Source organism: Aquarana catesbeiana, linkage group LG05, assembly GCF_042186555.1.
Source record: "Aquarana catesbeiana isolate 2022-GZ linkage group LG05, ASM4218655v1, whole genome shotgun sequence".
NCBI classification, from domain to species: domain Eukaryota; kingdom Metazoa; phylum Chordata; class Amphibia; order Anura; family Ranidae; genus Aquarana; species Aquarana catesbeiana.
Genome location: NC_133328.1, coordinates 83,942,154 through 83,961,799, shown reverse-complemented (window position 1 = coordinate 83,961,799; position 19,646 = coordinate 83,942,154). Strand labels below are relative to the sequence as shown.

Genomic DNA, 19,646 nt, shown 5'->3' with positions numbered 1-19,646 from the left:
AGGTCACTAGCAACACACATGAGTGTATTTGGCAAGATGGCATGTAGAAAGCAGAGATGATATGCAGGATGCATTATTTCAGTTTATGATCACATACTACATGGTTTGCTTCAACATGACAGCTGTGAGCCGACACGGAGCTGCAGTTCGGCCCCGCCCCCTCTCTCTCCTGCTTGGCTAACTGACTTTCATGCACGGCAGCCAATGGCGCCGCTGCTGTTTATCAGCCAATCGGGAGGGAGAGTCCCGGACTGCCGAGGGACTTGTGGACATCGCTGGATAGAGAGGGAGCTCAGGTAAGTATTGAGAGGGCTGAGGGGGGCTGCTGCACACAGAAGGCTTTTAATCTTAATGCATTAAGATAAACAACCTTCTGCCTTTTACAACCACTATAAGAGTCACCAGCATTTCTGTGCTTGATTAAATGCAGGAAGCTTAACAGCTTGGTGAGACAGCTTCCAAAGCAAACAGTTCTCCCTCAAAAGGTTCAAGAAAAACTCTCAATTTATAAACATACACTAAATGGGCACCCGACGATAGGGTTACCAAGTCCAACAAGAGGTTAATAGTTGTTGTTATATAAATGTATATAGTACCAATGGTTTTGCAGCACTTTAAAATATTATGGGTGACAGTATGTTTACAGTACAATTCAATACATGAGGGGTCAGAAGACCTTGCTTGTTAGACCTTCCAATCTAAAGGGAGGGGAGAGTGATGCAAAAGATATTGATTGTGGGTGAAGTAAAATTTATAACCTGGGGTAGGTAATTCCAGAGGTGGGGTGAAGCTCTGGAGAAGAGTATGGAAAGAGCAGTATGGGGGGCAAGAGAGCGGGTCTTGAGATGAGCAAAGAGGACAATTTGGGTGACCGCTTTCCAACCGCCCACTGTATATTGACGTCCTGTTTTTTTAAAGATGGATATCTCGGTAACGGCAGCAGCTGCTGCCACAACCGAGGTATCCATCTTTAGGGCCGGCGATTCTGTACACGATAACGGTGGTCTCTGCGGCGGGTTCGCCGTGAGATCACCGTTATCGGCAGCGGGAGAGGTGCCACCCCCTCTCCCGCGCCCTCCGCCGCTTACCGGAGCCGTCGGTAGCGGCGGAGGAGATCGGGACCTGTCACTGCTGAGGTACTGAGACGAGTGAGGCCAAGATGGCCCCCACCCGTCTCTATACCATGGGACGGCCGGAGCGACGTCATTACGACGGCTCTGCCCACTTCTCTTAAAGGCACAATTTTTTTTGTGTCATTTTTTTTTAAACTACTTTTTTTTTTTTTTTTTTTTTTTGCATTTTAGTCTAAATATGAGATCTGAGGACTTTTTGACCCCAGATCTCATATTTAAGAGGACCTGTCATGCTTTTTTTTTTTTTATTACAAGGGATGTTTACATTCCTTGTAATAGGAATAAAAGTGATCCAAATTTTTTTTTTTTTTAAAAAACAGTGAAAAAATAAAGTAAAATAAATAATAAAAAAAAAAAAAAAAAAATTTTTAAAGTGCCCTGTCCCGACGAGCTCGCGCGCAGAAGCGAACGCATACGTGAGTAGCGCCCGCATATGAAAACGGTGTCAACCACACATGTGAGGTATCACCGCGACCGGTAGAGTGAGAGCAATAATTCTAGCCCTAGACCTACTCTGTAACGCAAAACATGCAATCTGTAGAATTTTTTAAACGTCGCCTATGGAGATTTTTAAGGGTAAAAGTTTGACGCCATTCCACGAGCGGGCGCAATTTTAAAGCGTGACATGATGGGTATCAATTTACTTGGCATAACATTATATTTCACAATATTAAAAAAAATTGGGCTAACTTTACTGTTGTCTTATTTTTTTTTTCAAAAAAGTGAATTTTTTCCCAAAAAGTGTGCTTAGAAGACCGCTGCGCAAATACGGTGCAAAAAAAAAGTATTGCAATGACCGCTATTTTATTCTCTAGGGTGTTAGAAAAAAAACAATATATAATGTTTGGGGGGTTCTAAGTAATTTTCTAGCAAAAAAACCTGTTTTAAACTCTTAAACACCTAAAATCCAAAACGAGGCTGGTTTTGAAGTGGTTAAAGATTATGCCGGTAATGTAGCTTGGAGCAGAGCTGTGGATGACTTTGTATGTTGTGGTTAGCGTTTTGAGATTTATGTGTTGGGCGAGCCAACACAACATAAAAGACAGCCAACACATTTTGGGGGCAACAGCACTCACCCTTCATCAGGGCTTGGAATAAAGGCATTAAGACTTGAAATGTATCCTTATTAAAGTGGTTCTAAAGGCTCAGTTTTTTTTTTTTAGTAAAAAAGCCTTCTGCAACCAGCGCCTCCCTAACAGTTACCCAAGCACCATCTCGATCCAGCGATGTGCATGAGATCTTTCTTCTTCTTTCTTTCTTTCTTTCTTTCTTTCTTTCTTTCTTTCTTTCTTTCTTTCTTTCTTCTTTCTTTCTTTCTTTCTTTCTTCTTCTTTCTTCTTTCTTTCTTTCTTTCTTTCTTTCTTTCTTTCTTTCTTTCTTTCTTTCTTTCTTTCTTTCTTTCTTTCTTTCTTTCTTTCTTTCTTTCTTTCTTTCTTTCTTTCTTTCTTTCTTTCTTTCTTTCTTTCTTTCTCCAGGAGCTCCAGCTGGGGACCGGAAAAGAGAATAAGGGCTGCTGTGTGCAAACCATTGCATAGAGCAGGTAAGTATAACATGTTTGTTTTTCTTTTTAATTCCTTTAAAAGAGAAGTAAAGGATTTTTTTTCCTGATTTATTCTTACCTAGGTGGATGCAGCATCAGTCTAAGGCCCCATTCACACTAGCGCGTTTTTTGATGCATTTTGCAGAAATGCACGGGAATTTTTTAACATGGGTTCCTATGGAACATGTTCACATCAATGCTTTTTTGTATCTCTGCGTTTTTGGAAAGGGTCGGGGACTTTTTTTCATGCAAAAAGCAGCGTTTTGCATGTAATGGTTTTCAATGGACAAGCATAAAAAACGCAAGTGCAGCGTTTTTGCAGCGTTTTTGGTGCGTTTTTGCCGTTTTTTTTTTTTTTGTTTTTTTTTTTTGTAATTTTTTTTAAGACTGTAAAAAAAATGAAAAAATAAAAAAAAAAAAACGCAAAAACGCGGCAAAAACGCGGCTCAAAAACGCGGCAAGCATGAAAAAAAAAACCTCCAAAAACGCTCAAAAGCAACATGCATAGGTGTGAATCGAGCCTAATGCTGCATCTCTCCCCCGGCGCCTCTACACTGAGAACCGAGCGATTGAACACCAACGATCGCTGGGTTCTGACAGTTCCGTGAGCACAGATCTGCAGACTGTCAGTCACAGCTCTATGCCCTGCCCCCTCCTCGCTCACTGGAGCGCTGGGCTGTGGAGGCGGCCTGCTCAGGCTCTCAGTGGCAGATCCAGATTTTGTCGTGATGACAGTGTGTGGACTGACATCGGTGACATCAGCAGAGAGCAGACTTCAGCCCACTCTCTGCTGAAAACGGGTCACAGGAGTGCTGAACAAACTATACTCCTGTGATCTATAGAAGAAGTACAGCCAAATGAGCTTTGGCTATACTTCTCCTTTTAAGACCAGAGAGATCTTTTTTGGAAAATATATTCACTCTGATAATCCTTTTGAACTCTGGACATACACACAAGTGACTTACTGCTGCTCATCAGTGTATGTCAGGAGTTCAGTTTTGAGTACTTTCAAGTCTTCATTCTTATACCAAGCCTTGATGAAGGAGGAGTTATCTTATATGGTCAAATTGGGAATGATTAAAACCTCACTAGACTCTTTCAGGTTATGGTTTGGTGCCCATTAATGTATGTTCATATTTTGAATCTTCCCAAAGGGTTCAAAAGCAGAAATGCAAAATAAAAACAAAATATTAAAAAAATAAACTATAAAGGTACAGCTTCTTATTTGTATGCCTTACTTCCTCTTTACTTTATTTTATCTTTTCTTTAGCATAAATCAATGGAGGACACTTGGTCGACCGAGGAGCTGAAGAGGAAATTAAAGGTTATGTAGACTTGTCTTCTCCATGCTGTATTAGATTTATTTTATCATAGCTCTGCTCTTCAGACTGCCATTGATTTGAATTTACTCCTCACTGTTCTGGAATTTTGCTATGTACAGTGCGAAAACAAATGGCCATCGTTGAGGCATGACATTCTCAGCAGAGCCTGACATTGTTGAAAGCTCTAATCTAGGAGACAGCAAAGGACCGAACATTACTTTTAAAATCTAATAATTCTGTGACAGTGCAGTGATTTCATGCCTGAAATCAGTAGACTTTCAATTTATTAGTCTGTTGTCTGTCAGCTTGTAGCTCTAAGACAAGTCCAAATCAGACAGCTACTTGATCTGTGACTTCATGTGTTCTAAATCGGTATGATCTGATAGATGCCTTGTTATAATAATGAAAACCGTGGGAGGATATTCGGTTGTCCGATAATTTAAAGTGCAACTTTAACCAAAGTGAATAGCCAAGATTTTAATGCAGAAGAGACATGCTATATCTTTTTTTACAGCCACCTTTTTGAGCAATTTTTGCAGCTTAAAATTGCCGCTCCATGTATGCCTATGGCCTTATGCCCACAATGGCGTTTTTGAGCTGTTAGTGGCATAGGCGTTTTTAAGCTCCAAAAAAAAAACCCAGGACCAGTGCGTTCTGAGGCTTCAGCGCTATAGCTGTAAAACCGACAGACGGCGGTAAAAGGTGTTAAATGCGATTTAATGGGGCTTAACGCTGTATATACAGCCTTATGCACCGTCCCGTATTTCTCTGTCTCTATTCAAAATCAATGATTCCCTATGGGAGCCCATTGATTTAAATAGAAGTCGCACCAGAAGTCGGATCAAGATCCGACTTGCAGTGCGACTTTTGTGCTGAGAATCTTGAAGGGGAACCCCATCAAAATATTGTGTGAGGTTTCCCCCAAGATTCATACCAGACCCTTATCCGAGCACGCAGCCCAGCGGGTCAGGAAAGGAGGGGGGGGGGCGAGCGCTCCCCCTGCTCCTGGACCATACCAGGCCACATGACCTCAACATGGGGGGGTGGGTGCTTTGGGGCAGAGGGAACCCCTGTGCCCCCCCACCCCAAAGCACCTTCTCCCCATGTTGATGAGGACAAGGGCCTCTTCCCGGCAACCCTTGCCCGGTGGTTGTCGGGGTCTGCGGGCGGGGACTTATCGTGATCTGGAAGCCCCCCCCAGATCACGGCCCCCCCCACCCTAGGTGAATGAGTATGGGGTACATCGTACCCCTACCCATTCACCTAAATAAAAAAAGTGTCAAAAATAAACACACTACACATGTTTTTAATGTATTTTATTAAAGCGGCTGGGTCTTCTCCCTCTATTCTTCCGATGTTGACTCAACGCGATCTCCCGGTGTAATGCTGGGTCCGTTGTGTGCAATGACTTATATTGGCATGGGACGGGGCCAACCGATGACGTAAGTTAGAGGACACACCCCTTGTGATGTCATCACCCAATAATGCCCCGGGTGATGACATCACAAGGGGCGTGTTCCCTAACTTGCGTCATCGGGTGGCCCCGCCCAATTCCAATAGAAGTCATTATATTGCCTCTGCCCCAGAGCACCCACCCCCCCATGTTGAGGGCATGTGGCCTCGTATGGTCCAGGGGGGGAGGGGTGCTCGCTCCCCCCCCCCCCCTCCCCTTTCCTTACCTGCCGGGCTGCGTGCTCGGCTAAGGGTCTGGTATGGATCTTGGGGGGGGGGGGGGGGGGGGGGACCTCACGTAAAGTTTTGGCATTGCAGAGATTATTGAACTCTCGTGCATGTGCAGAAGTGATGTCATCTCAGCCGAGCCAATGAAAATGGCCTGGCATCGAATACCTGGAAGCTGTCAGGCTGAAGATGTCAGTGGCGAGTAGGGGCCTGGCCAGGACTGGCATGTGAGCAGCTGCATCTCACAGAGCTCCCGCAGGTTACCCTGATTTGATCCTGTTCCCGGCTCAGAAAAACAGGCACACGGACACCAGGCAGCTCCAGAACCTCTTGTGACCCCACGGTATGCTTGGATCTGTGATGGTTACCCGGGGAAAGGGAAATAAGGACATCCAGCGTCCAAAGATCCAAAATGGTGCCGCCGCGAGCCTCCAGCAGTGTGGACCGCGTGGCACAGAGAAGCCTAAGTAATCCGTGAGTAAACCTCCAAAAAGCCCTAAGAACACTGGCTGGAATCCTCCTAAGGACATGCGGTACTATGCACAGAAGCTGGCAGGCACACTGCTCACAGACCCGGCAGAGGTGGGGGTAGGATGCCACCTGGCTCGCCAGTTTCAACGACAACCGGATGCTCTTATTTCCCTACAGGTTTAGCACAATATCCTGTTTAGGGAGGGCCATTTCTCATAACCCCCCAAAAGAGGGCTACACAGGTGTAGCACCCTCCTAGTTACAGTATAGGCTGTTGGGTACATTTAGTTTGGCTCCCCTGTAGTCAGTGGAGTAACTGTTGATTGCTTTTTAGCCTGCTCAGTGTTTCACAGGCTGCTGGTCTGATTATTTTTGGGCTTTCATTTTACCATGGTGTATTCGCTCACATGTGATTTCATAGTCACATGGGCTGCTCAAATGTGATGGGGAAAACTAAAGCATGTGCAGATTTGCCACCACAGCTGCAAAATATCTAGCTGAATTGGGAGAAGGTGGAGATAGAGAGCAGCAGGATCAACTAGGTTTTTTTGCAGAATATAGAAAATGAATCTTAGTGACAGAGTGAGTATGACCAGCACATAATACACCATTTATTGATAGTTTTTATAATGTGAGTTAAAGTAGTTGTAAACCTGCATGACATCCTGCAAAAGCACCATAGTAATGTGCCCACATGTACAAATGTCATGTATGTGTATTTACCTTCAGAATCATTTTCCCTTTGCTTGTATGAGCTGTGCTAAAATTTCAGATCAGTGGGTGGGTCTCATTGCTAGAGCTCAGGAGGAGGAGTCATGACATCCCAGAACTCCCCTCCCATCTCTACACTCTCCCCTGCCAGGCAGAGTCACACGGCATGATCTCACACCTGAACATAGAAAAGTGCACGCATGTCACACACATAGGGCTCTTTCCCTCTATTTTTACCTGGTGATCTGGCCAGTAACACGCTTCCTGTATTAGTGAGACATGACTGTGTAGGAATGAGCACAGTAGACACAGTAGACAGCAGCATTGTCAGTTTGGGGGGGAGGGGTAGTGTTACATGTAAAAGCAGATTTAGATACACTAACATTTGAAGCCAAACTCCAGATCACACTTTATAAGCAGTTACAGCAAACCATTTTTTTTCCTTTTGGGATAAAGGTTTTGCAATTAATACATAAAAGCTGGCAATTTTAATCACCCCTGCCCTGCCAGTGTTAATTGTTTTATCTCATCCTTGTAAACTGATGCATTCTGCTGGAGAGTTTTGTGCTTAATTGCTGGCTGGATTACTAGATGGAAGTAGAAGAAAGCCTAAAATAAGGAAACTAATACAACCATCACATCTAAGAATTGGTAAGCTGCAATATAATAAATATTTGCTTTTGGGTTTAATACTGCTTTAGTTTGTGCTGCCTGACAGCCATAGTTTTATTTATAATCATTGAATATTGCAAAATATCAACTACTATTTTAGGTTTGGGTTGTTGCAAACAAATGACATGATATGCTGGGGTTTCTTTTATATTTCAAGGCGACTGTACCGGTAAAGGCCAAGGCTAAATATCCAAATAATGGAGTCAGATTATTGGTTTTCCTTTTGCCCATCTCATTACAGTCAATGAACTTCTATTATTTAAATTCTTTGCCTGTATATGTCCTTTACTGTTACTTGTTACTTAGCTTGTTAACTCTGACAAATGCTGTTTTCTTTTGGCTATGCAGTCTGAATCTTCTAATGAAAAGAGACATAAAGAAAGGAGACCTCAAAGAGAAGAAGATGGAGATGAGCATGCAGACCGCAGACACAAGTCTGGACGGAAAGAAAGAGACAGACACAACGAGAGTGACAGGCAAACAGAAAGAAGAGAGAGACATGGCTATCCTGACAAAGAGAGGGGGGAGAGACATGGCAATCCTAATGGTGAGAGAAGAGAGACAGACAAATATCCTGAGAGTGACACCCCTGCTGATAAAGAGAGGGATAGAGTTCGAGAGCATCGCAGGGAAAAAGAAAAACCAAGGGACACAGAAAGACCTCACGTATCTGAGAGACACAGAACTGGGGAGAAAGAAAGGATTAAAGAGAAAACTTACAGAGGGGAAAATTCTGCTAAAGACCATGGGACATCTGATCTGACCAAGGAGGAGAGGATGGTGAGAGAGAGTCTGGGTAAGTTAATGTGCTGTATACTCTAAGCCTGACTGTACACACTACATTCTGATTTAATTAGATCTGCTAACAATTTAGTGAAAGAAGCTGCCTGATTAGTTGCAAACTGAATAAATTTTTTTTAGGTAGACCCTCATGTTTTGGTAATTCTAGAAAAGCTTATACCAAGAATGTAGAACCAGTAGAAAATTACCATATAGTTGCCTCCCCTCCTGCATAGCAAGTATTTACTGCTTGTTTAGCCTAGGGCAGGTGTGTCCAAACATTTTACTACAAGGGTCCACTTCATATATGACAAATATTCATAAGCCAAAAAAATCAGTTTTAAAAATGAATGATCCCCCTTACATCAGGATTCCCATCAGAGTGCTCCCTTACATCAGAGTCCCCCATTTACGATAGGTCATCAACAACATTATGGGTCCCCAACAGTACCAACCGCCCTTACTCTAGGGTCCTCATTATAGCCCTTTATGACTGTAAAGTTTATAGTACGACTGTAGGAGCAGAATGGTCCTCGCAGTCAACAGGGATGATGACCATGCAGCAGGGGGGGAACTTGTGGTGGAGACTGGGGGGGGAAAGGGGGATGGAGGGGGGCAAAGATCTTAGGTAGCCTTTGCTGACCTGGATTCTCAATCTGTGCACATTGACCTTGCCTGAGGGCCTTACAAAATCTTGTAGTGTGCCAGATGTGTCCTGGGGCCGTCGTTTGGAGATCCTGGTCTAGGGGGTAAAGAATAAAAAGGAATGCACCACTGCTTGCTTCCGCAAGCTCTCTCCCCTCTGTGCAGCTACTCCTCTTTACCAGTATGCAGTAAGGGCCGGATAGTGAATTTCTGCAGAAATGATCGACAAAGTCTTCCGGCTGGAGTTACAGGTGTGTGTGTGTGTACAGCTGCAACCTGGAAGCCCGTACAAAGCATTGAGAGGCTGACAGGAGCTACGGTTATCTGCCGCTGTTTGCATGTATACACCCACACACAGAGTAGTTATTTGCGTTAAGGGACAGATGATTGGCCTTGGCTACAATCTTTCTGCATCCAGGGGTGAACATCATCCATTATAGAGTCCCACAGGAGTCTACTGTTCAGCCCTAGGTGTTAATGGACTCTTCAAGAACAGCTAACCCTTACAGGGTAAGGAAGGAAAGGTGCAGAAAACAAAATGTACTGAATGAATGAAGCAGGGAGATCCCAGCTTTACAGGTTCTCAAGTACAGCTTTTTGTCCAGCAAGGACACAGTGAGCAATGCAGTTGCGATGTCATTAAAGCGGAGTTCCACACAAAAATGGAACTTCCGCTTTTCGGGACCCTCCCCCCCCCCCCCCCCCCCCTCCGGTGTCACATTTGGCACCTTTCAGGGGGGAGGGGGGTGCAGATACCTGTCTAAGACAGGTATTTGCACCACCTTCCGGCATAGACTCCCACGGGAACCGGGAAGTGAAGCCGCAACGCTTCACTTCCCGATTCCCTCACCTAGGATGGTGGCGGCAAGTGCCGAGAACCGAGCGGGTTCTCGGCGTCGCCTGCCGACATCGCTGGACCCTGGGACAGGTAAGTGGCCATGTATTAAAAGTCAGCAGCTGCAGTATTTGTAGCTGCTGGCTTTTAATATTTTTTTTGGCGGTTTAGGTGGACCCCCGCTTTAAAATGGTTGTAAAGGTAATTTTTTTTTAAATGACAAACATCTCTATATTCACCTGCTCTGGGAAATGGAATTTCACAGAGCGGCCCTGAACCTCCTCCCCTCCGGTCCCCGCTGGCGCTCCTGTCTCTTCCTTTAAGTCCAGTGTCCCCCCAGTTAGCCGCTTCCCATGGAGGCACTTGTGTGTGCTCCTGCCGAGCCCCGCTGTCTGTGTCGACAGACACAGCTCCATTGTCTGTGTGGGTCTCACACCCCCCCCCCCCCCCCCCATCTCCTCACTGGCATTGATTGACATTGGCTCCCAGTGCCCCAGCAAAGCCAGTGAGACCAGGAAGTGAGGGGAGAGAAGAATTGCAGATGTTTACCAGCGCTGAATCGACTGAAGGGATCATGTAAGTAAAAAAAAAGGGGGGGGGGGATACTGATGCCTAAAACATTTAGGAATTCATTAAGGTAAAAAATGTTTAGGCTTTAGAACCACTTTAAGTCTTCCTTAAAATCTCATGAGAGTAGCAGTTTAAAAACAGCAGTGCTTCAAATGATTTTACACTCCACATACATAGCTATGAGTTTATAGGCATAGGAGGGCCTAGGCCCCCTCGTGTACCAGGGAGTGCACTGCTATTTTCCAGACAAAAGATACATTTTTCAGGTTACTTGTTAGGCTCAATTTAACATTTTTAGATGTTCCTATAGGATAGCAAATCCTTGCTTTTTGTGTTTAGGTCCACCTTAAGATTGGACTGATTCACTTGACTCAAGCTCAAGTAGTACAGTCCTTAAACAAAAGCTTTCACTCCATATATGCTGATCTTGTTAACTGATTAAAATGCAGGCACCCAGGGGTGTCACGCATACTGCAGATGCCTTCTAGTGAAGAGCCCTGCATCCCGAGGAGTTTCACTTGTGTGAATACCAGTTTTAGCTGCCAACTCTCTTACTTTATCTTCCTTTGGATCTGAGGCACTTTCAGCCAAGAATGGGAAGCAGAAAACGGTGGAGTCTAAATATGTGGGCAAACAGGAAGACATGCCTTTTATGTTCTTCCTTTACAGGCTGAGCTTTACTTACATGTGACCCTATGGTGACAGTCTGCAAAAATTGATCCATGGCCATTCAAAGAGAATTAGGTGCAAAACAAGCAGTGACACTGCAGAAAACAGGTAATGGATAGTCAGAACTAGAGTAGTAGTTGAGGTCATTTTTAATTTACAGCATTCAAAAAGAACAGGAGCAAGCCTGATGTTTTAGGGACAGAAGGGCTCCCTTTATGAAGATGCGAAGTCCAGGACCCAAAACGCTGGTCTTACTGCTCTTTAGTATGCTTTGAAGTAAGCATTACTTCACTTATTTCTGGCTATCTGCTACCTGTGGTGACAGGGTCACTTTATTTATTAGGGCATGCTAATATTGGCTACACATTAGAAAACTTTAGGTCATCTGAAAAATGTATACTGGTCCTTAAAGTAGAACTATAGGCAAAACCTTTTTTTTCATTTTGGATAGATTAAGAGCAGGTTATACAGTATCTCACAAATGTGAGTACACCCCTCACAGTTTTGTAAATATTTTTTTATATATTTTCATGTGACAACACTGAAAAAATTATACTTTGCTACAATGTAAAGTAGTGAGTGTACAGTTTGTATAACAGTGTAAATTTGCTGTCCCCTCAAAATAACTCAACACACAGCCATTAATGTTTAAACCGCTGGCTGTCCACCGCTAAGGGAAAATGTCCAAATTGGGCCCAATGAGCCATTTTCCCTTCCTGGGGTCATTTGAATCATTAGTGTTACAAGGTCTCAGGTGTGAATGGGGAGCAGGTGTGTTAAATTTTGGTTCTATTGCTCTTACTCTCTCATACTGGTCACTGGAAGTTCAACATGGCACCTCATGGCAAAGAACTCTCTGAGGATCTGAAAAAAAGAATTATTGCTCTACATAAAGATGGCCTAGGCTATAAGAAGTTTGCCAAGACCCTGAAACTGAGCTGCAGCATGGTGGCCAATACCATACAGTGGTTCAATAGAACAGGTTCCACTCAGAACAGGCCTCGGCGTCATATCCAGAGTTTGTTTTGGGAAATAGACATATGAGTACTGCCAGCACTGCTGTTGTGGTTGAAGGGGTGGGATGTCAGCCTGTCAGTGCTCAGACCATATGCCGCACACTGCATCAAATTGGTCTGCATGGTTGTCGTCCCAGAAGGAAACCTCTTCTAAAGATGATGTACAAGAAAGCCTGCAAACAGTTTGCTGAACACAACCAGACTAAGGAAATGGATTACTGGAACCATGTCCTGTGGTCTGATAAGACCAAGATAATCTTATTTGGTTCAGATGGTGTCAGGCGTGTGTGGTGGCAAACAGGTGTGGAGTACAAAGTCAAGTGTGTCTTGCCTAAAGTTAAGCATGGTGGTGGGAGTGTCATGGTCTGGGGCTGCATGAGTGCTACCGGCACTGGGGAGCTACAGTTCATTGAGGGAACCATGAATGCCAACATGTACTGTGACATACTAAAGCAGTGCATGATCCCCTCCCTTCGGAGACTGGGCCGCAGGGCAGTATTCCAACATAATGAACCCAAACGCACCTCCAAGATGACCACTGCCTTGCTAAAGAAGCTGGGGGTAAAGGTGATGGACTGGCCAAGCATGCCTCCGACCTAAACCCTATTGAGCATCTGTGGGGCATACTCAAATGGAAGGTAGAGGAGCGCAAGGTCTCTAACATCCACCAGCTCCATGATGTCGTCCTGGAGGATTGGAAGAAGACTCCAGTGGCAACCTGTGAAGCTCTGGTGAACTCCATGCCCAAGAGGGTTAAGACAGTGCTGGAAAATAATGGTGGCCACACAAAATATTGACACTTTGGGCCCAATTCTGACATTTTTACTTAGGGGTGTACTCACTTTTGTTGCCAGCAGTTTAGACATTAATCGCTGTGTGTTTGAGTTATTTTGAGGGGGCAAATTTACACTGTTATACAAGCTGTGCACTCACTACTTTACATTGTAGCAAAGTGTCATTTCTTTAGTGTTGTCACATGAAAAGATAAAATATTTACAAAAATGTGAGGGGTGTACTCACTTTTGTGGGATACTGTAACCTCTGTCAGAATTTCTTTTCACCATCTGTGTCCCATTTTGGAGATTTTCCTTCACTTCCTGCCCCATTGCCAAACAGGAAGTGAGAGGAAGTCCCTGCAAATTTAGCAAATTCCTTTGGAATCCCCAAGTCACCAGAACTAGTTTCGCCTTTGGAAGGTTTGCTCTCTGTTATTTTTCTAGGTACAACCCAAAATTTGAGATTTTCCTTACTTTCAATGATAATGTTAAACAGGACAAATTGAGAGGGCGAATCTCCTTAATGGGGGCACAGACAGCAGTAAAAAAAAACTGACAAGGGTTCTAATCTATCTCTACTCTACTTATACTTTAAGTAGAACTAAAGTTTTTCCTTTTAGTTCTACTTTAAGCACTTACTGCCATTCCACAAATAGAAACCTACAGTAGTTGTATGCTGACCAGTTATAGTAATGAATTTCACATCATAAAGGATTTATTAGCAGGTTGGGTCTAAAACTGTCAAATATGCCCAGTGCTTTGCCTCTGTATAGATATTTTTGGATGATTAGGGCATGTTCTTTTTCTATAATATAAACAGTGGGTATACACGCATAGCTTCTTAAATTTTTTTGGGGAAAAAAAACAAACTGATTCCCCCACATCCACCAAAACGAGGTGGACCGAAGAAGGAATCCTTCCTGATGTCCCATTGTATTCTGACAGCGGAAAAGCCGTGCTGCACAGTTTTCCAGCAGTCTCCTTCGACAAAAAATCTATTGATGGGCTTCTGTCAAACAGGGAGGGCCACACACACGGATCAAAATTCAGCCAGTCTCTGCTGAACTTAAAAACCTTGGGCGGGCTATATGTATATGGGAATTAGCACTCCACCTTCGCCCCATTTACTTGACCCATTCCCATTCTGGTAGGGAAGAAATGGTCAAAAAAAAAAAAAAATCTCAGTACATAGCATGTTAAATCGAAATGTATATTCCTAGAAAAAAGCAAACGCAGAAGTGAAGATCGGGAAAGGCGACATCAAGAAAAACGAGAAAAAGAAAAGAGAAAGCAGGAGGTAAACTATTTATTATTTTGATTCCTGTTAAAATTATTTTAAAGAAAGGCGTATATCACATTCTTTTAGCAAGCAACTTTGCAGCTGCTGAAGATGTGTCTGGTTCCTGCTGTCACTTAGTGCTGCCCAGTGGTACAGGTCAAAAAGTTTACCTTAGCTCCACTGTGTGATAAGAAGAGGAGCCTGCCCACAGCAATCCAGGGTGGATTATTGTAAACCTCAATTTATGTGCATGCCTAAAGTCAAAGGATCTGATGCATTCCAGGGAAGACATTCCTTGGTTAGAGACAAACAAAAAACTGTCAGCTAATGAACCCAATGCGAGCACGGCAGGTGGGGTTGAATGGGAGCAGTTCCCCCAGTGATCGCCGAGGGGAACAGAGAGCCGTTCGCATCATCAGAGCAGGGAACATCGCTGTAACAGCTTTCATTTGAATTGCCGAGTGTTTTCCGCTCTCGCTGTCACATACAGCCCCGCCTCCTTGCCCGGGTACTTTGATAGACAAAACACCTGTTCAATCCCGGGACGTGTGACATATATCAAAGTACCCGGGCCAGGAGGCAGGGCTGTATGTGATGGCAAGTGCAGAGAACACTCTGCAGTTCAAATGAAAGCTGTTACAGCAAGGTTACCCGCTCTCTGATGATCTGGCCGGTAATCCTCTTCCTCTCCTCTCTTCCCCTGCACAGGTGAGGCTGCATTGGTGGGCACGGGTGAGGCTGCATTGGTGGGCACGGGTGAGGCTGCATTGGTGGGCACGGGTGAGGCTGCATTGGTGGGCACGGGTGAGGCTGCATTGATCCCTGATCCCTGTATTTATAATATGAAATGTCTGTTTTCTAGAATGAAGAATACAAAGATCGAGATATCAGACACCAGAAGCAGCAAGATTCATTTGGTGGAGATCATGAGAAGGAAAGGAAGAGTGGAGATCGAAAACACAGCAAGGATCCTGATAGTGATAAAAGGCATCATACCAGGCGTGAAAAGGAGGTACGAGGTAACACAGAGGTGAGGTTTTCGGAAGACTCTGTGCAAAATGTGGACAGACGGAAAGAGAAGCATTCTAAGGAGAGGCATTCACAGAAGGAAGACAGAGAAAGAAGACATAGAGAAAAGAGCGAGCAAAAAGACCGTGAAAAGAAGAATACAGATAATGAGGTACAGTGGCAGCATATCTATTACATTATGAATTCCAGGTATGGATTTTGTTGAATAGTTAAATTGGCCCGGCTTGGGCCAATGTAAGTATGCATATGCCATACCTGTGGGGCCACTGTGGCGGCAGAGAATCACTGTAGTAGTCACCGCTGGTAGATTTTTCTCAGTGAAAGCAAGGCATTCACAGATTGGATGAGGTGGAGATCATAACATCACTGCCTCTTCACCTTATGTAATCGGAGAACGCCTTACATTCATTGAGAACAATGCAGTGTGTTTTGTGAATGGCACCTGTGCTGGGCAAGCGACCCCCTGTTGTCAGATCCGAAAGGGATCCGAAAGTCAGAGGTGATTATTGTAGTAACAGCAACTAATACAGCCATTTTCTGCTTCCACAGCAGTCCCACGGGTGTGGCACATGTATGCTTGCATTGATCCAAGCTTTTGTCTAAAAAAAAAAAAAAAAAAAAATATGCAGCTTGTAGTAACAGTGTGAAATTTATATAAATAAGCTTCACTTTAAAATATCCCTATTTAAAAATGTAGTAAATGTTTCCATAAAAAAAAAATATGTAGAATTATAAAAGTTTTGCTTTTGGAAGCTGCAGAGAATTGCAACCATGATAAGAATGCAGAATGTCTTCTTTTGCTGTAAGTGGCACAATGTTAAAGGATAAGTTCACCTTTTGTAACATGTTATACCCATATTCAGGGTTTAACATGTTACAGATGCACCAGCCTCCGCACCCCCCTGATTCCCCCTTTTGACAGCGAGTGGGGGATCTTCACATAATCTGCGCGACCGTGCCAATATACCCACAATCTGGTAATCGTTGGTGTAATGCTTTAGGCCCCTTTCACACTTCGGCGGTGGGTGCGTCAGCGGTAAAGCGCCGCTATTTTTAGTGGCGCTTTACCATCAATTTCACTGCACTATTCGGCCACTAGCGGGGCCCTTTCCCCCCCACACCCCCACTAGCGGAGGAGAAAGGGTTAAAACCACCACAAAGCGCTGCTGCAGCAGCGCTATGCCGGTGGTATAGCCACGTTGCCCATTGATTTCAGTGGGCAGGAGCGGTGTATACACCGCTCCTTCACTGCTCCAAAGATGCTGCTTGCAGGAGTTTTTTTTAATGTCCTGCCAGCGCACCGCTCCAGTGTGAAAGCACTCGGGCTTTCACACTGGAGAGACAGGAGCGGCTCTTTACATGCCCTATTTTTAGCACTGTAGCGCCTGTAAAGCGCCTCAGTGTGAAAGGGGTCTTACAGGCTCCTAACAAAAAAATAATAAATACATTTTTTTTTTTACCTGCCAAAAAAAATGCGTTTTTATTATTTCCTTTGTAAAGGTAAACTTATCCTTTTAAAGCAGAAATCTGGCCACTATGGCTAGCAGAACACCATTCCTCTTTGCAGTGTCCTCAGGCTAAGTAATGTTTCTTTTCCTTTTCCTTTTTGTTTTTTTTATCTCTGTAGGAAAACCGAGTACATCACAAACGCTCAATTGAATCTAATCCAAAGCAAGGAAGTGATAATGAGAAGGTAATTGCGACAGCATGGACGTAACACTCTCCGGTGTAAAGGTGACTTTAGCCTGCATTGCAAACTCTCAGTCACTTCCAAAATGTACAGAGACCTGTTTTCTTTTTTTTTTTTTTTTTTTTATTTTTCCTCCTAGAACTTTATGGGGCCATTGATGTAAAGTTAAAGTGGTTGTAAAGGCAGAAGGTTTTTTATCTTAAACGCTTCCGGACCAACCCACGTACATTTACTGCGGCAGGGCAGCCCCGGTGTGCAAAATCGCGTACCTCTACGTGATTTTGTGCATGCAGTTTAGGGGACACGTAGGCGTGCCGCTCCCACTGTGATTGGACACAGCTGGAGCCAATTAGTGAGATGGCCGCCTCGACCCGCCGAACGTTCACAGGAGAGACGGATCAGCGGTGTGCCGATGTAAACAAACCCCTTGATCGCCCCCTAGTGTTAATCCCTTCCCTGCCAGTGCCATTTATACAATGATCAGTGCATTTTCTTTATCGTACATCATGGGACACAGAGCCTTAAGTAATTACTTAATGGGTTATAGGCCACCTTCAGGTGTTGACACTGGTAAACCCAATCAAAGGAAGTTTACTCCCCTATATAACCCCTCCACCTTCCAGGAGCACATCAGTTTTTTCGTGTCTAAGGTGTTGGTCATGAGTGAAGAAGAGCTCTGAGGAGCTCCAGGAGGGATCCATGCTGGATTTAAATTCCTCCATAAAAAGAAGCCAGATCCACCAGAAGTGCCACTGAGGCCTAAAGTGGATGGTACCTGGGACCTTGTATCTGAAGCACAAGGTTTTGCCTGTAATGCCTCTCTTTGTAGGGCTGGATCCCAGGAACCCAGGGCTTAGGTCTTGTTACATTACCTCAAGCTTCCAGATGGGGGTGCGCTTATACAAGGACCAAGGCAGTTGGACCCCGTTCTGACGGACCCAGTCCTTGAGGGTTTGCTAAACGTAACCCGCCGTGATGGGTGAAAGTTGGATTTTCTGTTAATTCAGCAAAATCCTGCGGTGAGGACAAAGTAAGGGAAGAAAACTTAGATATTAAAAACATCTATTCATTTTCTTTCATTTAAGGAAAAGATATTGTCATGCCTTAAAATCTCCACTAGATGGAGTCTATGCACATACCTTACTGCCTACCTAGTGTTGTTTCACTGTTGCTAAGTTCCGTGTCTGGCTGCACAGCGTGTGGAAGGGGTTTTTGCAAGGTAAAAAGATCTGCAAAAAATGTCTTTTGTCTTCCCTTGATGGGACCAGAGGGTTAGGGAGACAGCAGCGCTGCACCCTCCTTACATTACCCCCCTCCCCCCGCCGTGGGGGATGCGGAAGGTCCCGCTGTTTTACCGCTAAAGTCTGTTACTGTGGCTGTATTTTTACACAAGACTGTGCCTCACTGCAGAAGGCTGTGCCGCCGCCCCCCCCCCCCCCCCCCTCATGTTGGGTCTGGGACCCAAAAAACGCTGCGCTCAGGTGCAGCAAACATTTTAAAAATTTTCGGAGGGGGCGGGGCCTATCACAGGTGCCGTGAAACGTCCACAAGGACGCACAGAAGGCTAACAGCAGATAAATATACAGCTGTGTCAGTCTCTCCTCTGCTGATGAAGAGGAAACCAGCTGCCTGCACACAGGAACACACGGGCTGTGGGATTCCTCATACAGGAAGGACACTCTCTTTCCAGCACTAGGCTGAACTTTATAGCAGCTTTAAAAAGTAACGACTATTTTCAGCGATTTAGTGCAATGTGTATAGCGGCTCTGTTTTTATACTTAGGACCTATGCCTACCAAAAAAAGCTAAACACATCACAAAAAGCCAAAAAAGTAAAGGTTTCACCCCCAGGCATTGAGCTGTATTTCCATGCTGTCATCCTCGCCTGAATTACCAATTATGGCAACTCAGGGTGAGCCATTGGAGCTAATTGATGGTGCAGCTGCCTCTCACATCTTAGCACCTGTATACGTGACTAAAGATGCCCTTTCCTCCTCCCTTCAGGGTCTGGAAGAAAGATTAGCGGCTTTAATTGCATCCTCCATTCAAATGGATAGGAAGCATACTAGGTCCCCCTCCCCCGCCAGCTTTGCAAGGGGAACAATGGACACCCGATGAGGTTTTACCCTCAAACGATTAGAAGAAGAGAAACGAACCGATGATCCTTCTGCTCAGGAAACAACAGTAGATTAACCTTTTTCAGCTTCTCAATCTGAAAAATTGCTGATACAATATCTTACAGAAATGGTTTGTTCCACTTTCATGCTGCCTTTAACAGAGTCTCATGAAAACTTGGCTTCTTCCTTAGGTTCTTTAAAACCTTCCCATCCTTAGCATGCGTTTCCAGCACATGCATTACTTGAACAGCTTATATTTTAGGAATGGGATAAACCAGATAAACATTTTCTCCCTCCTAAAAGGTTTTCAATTCTCTATCCTCTGGAGGAGAAATTCTCCAAAAGATGGAAAGTACCAGCAATTGACGCTGTGATTTCCAATGTGAATATTAACTTGTCCTGTAGACAATGCACAGATGCTTAAGGATCCAACAGATAAGAATTTGGAACCCCTGCTAAAATCTGCTTTTTCCATAGCAGGTGCCGTCACTCAGCCCGCAGTCGCCACAATAGGTGTCTGCCAATCCCTAAAGGACCAATTTAAACAGGCCCTTAGAGAGCTTCCTACACAACAAGCTCGGGATTTGGCTGAACTACCTAAGGCATTATGTTTTGCCATAGATGCCATTAAAGACTATTCACCAGACATCCCGCCTTACGCTTACGCTTGTACATATGCGCAGAATCCTGTGGTGGAAAACTTGGTCAGCTG

At 44.4% G+C, this 19,646-nt stretch overlaps 1 protein-coding gene across 4 annotated transcripts in view; it reads left to right on the top strand.

Moving 5' to 3' along the window:
- The window catches only part of DYNC2I1 (dynein 2 intermediate chain 1), a 140,692-nt gene that overhangs the window by 9,335 nt on the left and 111,711 nt on the right, over positions 1–19,646 (top strand). For 3 of the 4 annotated variants that reach the window (XM_073629926.1, XM_073629925.1, XM_073629928.1), the window contains exons 2-6: positions 3,944–3,997; positions 7,878–8,325; positions 14,041–14,117; positions 14,962–15,279; positions 16,756–16,821. In XM_073629926.1, the coding sequence (XP_073486027.1) occupies positions 3,944–3,997; positions 7,878–8,325; positions 14,041–14,117; positions 14,962–15,279; positions 16,756–16,821 (963 nt within the window). The remainder of the gene's footprint in view (positions 1–3,943; positions 3,998–7,877; positions 8,326–14,040; positions 14,118–14,961; positions 15,280–16,755; positions 16,822–19,646) is intronic. The other variant, XM_073629927.1, reaches the window with a different exon arrangement.